We start from the raw sequence: 1296 nt of genomic DNA, 5'->3' as shown, positions 1-1296 counted from the left end.
ACGCAGTGTTTCCCTCTTTGATTATCGATGCATTGTATTTTTAGGTACATCTTGTGGTGGCAGTTTAGGAATCAATAAAATTACTACAAATTGCCAAAATTATTGAAGCTCCGATTAAGACACGTTTCTTTTTCTACAATCAACCGATTAAGACACGTTTTTTTTTTCTACAATCAACCGATTAAGACATCATTAAAATCATACTACGTTTTAAAATATGTTTCTTAATTAATAATTACCTTACATGGGTATAAATATTGGTTCCTTGGAAACACAAAATATCAAACATTTCGAACCAAGAATGGAGATCAAATCTCTCATTTTACTCATGTTCCTTCTTTAAGCAATTATCAATGGTGTTAAACCCACCCCAAATAACCAAGCTTTCAAATGCAGTAAAAACGGTAATCTTAATTCTGATAATTTGCTAAAAGAACGAGATGACACATTCAATGCACTTAAAAACCGTGGTGCACCAAATTCAGCTTACCCTGGTTATGAAATCAGCACTGGTGATGGAATTTGGGTCACCTCGCTTTGCCCCCCACATGCCCAGCTCGAACATTGTCGGAGTTGTGTCAACACCACCATCCCATATCTACAAAAAAATTGCCCCAAACAAAAGGAAGGTGTCGCTTGGACAATATATTTGAAAGTGTATTGTATGGTGCGTTATGCAGATAATCCAAATTTTGGAAATATTGCGGAATGGGGTTGGTTCACTCCCTCGGCAACTCATGCTCCAACTCCTGCTAACGCTGGTGAGTTGGAGAAGGCGTTGAATGATTTGTCGAATCAGTTGAAGGAAAAGGCAAAGGGAGTTAATAACAACAGATACGGGACTGGGTCTATAAATTATGGGCCAGGTTCCAAGACTTTATATGCGGCGATGCAGTGTACTCGTGGTATGGCAATAGAGGAATGTGTGAAATGTTTATCCGATGCAACTAATGAGATCCATAAGTGTTGTAGCAAGTTAAGAAAAACTGGTGGAATAGTCTTGTCTAATAAATGTAGCTATTGGTATGAACATTTTAAGTTTTTTCCCTAAGACACTTCCTACCATCTCCAAAACATTTCCGCATATTCAGGTAATATTCCAATATATATATATATATATATATATATATATATATATATATTTACAATAGTCAATTTTGGCATGGGTTAATATTTACAAATTTTGCATAAAAACGCTCATCAATCAAAATTTAATATACATACACATGTCAGCTTGTTTAAAATACATATATTTATGAGATCGACGATAAACAACTATGATGGTACAATGATTAC

General features: G+C 35.1%; 1 protein-coding gene across 1 annotated transcript; it reads left to right on the top strand.

The window, feature by feature from the left end:
* The first annotated feature begins 244 nt into the window (after positions 1-244).
* LOC110871336 (cysteine-rich repeat secretory protein 38-like) lies at positions 245-1051 on the top strand. Its single transcript, XM_035976120.1, has 2 exons — positions 245-248; positions 345-1051. Exons 1-2 carry the CDS (start codon positions 245-247, stop codon positions 1049-1051), a joined length of 711 nt encoding a protein of 236 aa, XP_035832013.1.
* Positions 1052-1296: the final 245 nt, after the last annotated feature.

This window comes from Helianthus annuus, chromosome 8, assembly GCF_002127325.2.
Source record: "Helianthus annuus cultivar XRQ/B chromosome 8, HanXRQr2.0-SUNRISE, whole genome shotgun sequence".
In the NCBI taxonomy this organism is placed as follows: domain Eukaryota; kingdom Viridiplantae; phylum Streptophyta; class Magnoliopsida; order Asterales; family Asteraceae; genus Helianthus; species Helianthus annuus.
The sequence above is the reverse complement of the archived record's forward strand: the minus strand, read 5'-3'. Positions and strand labels throughout refer to the sequence as shown.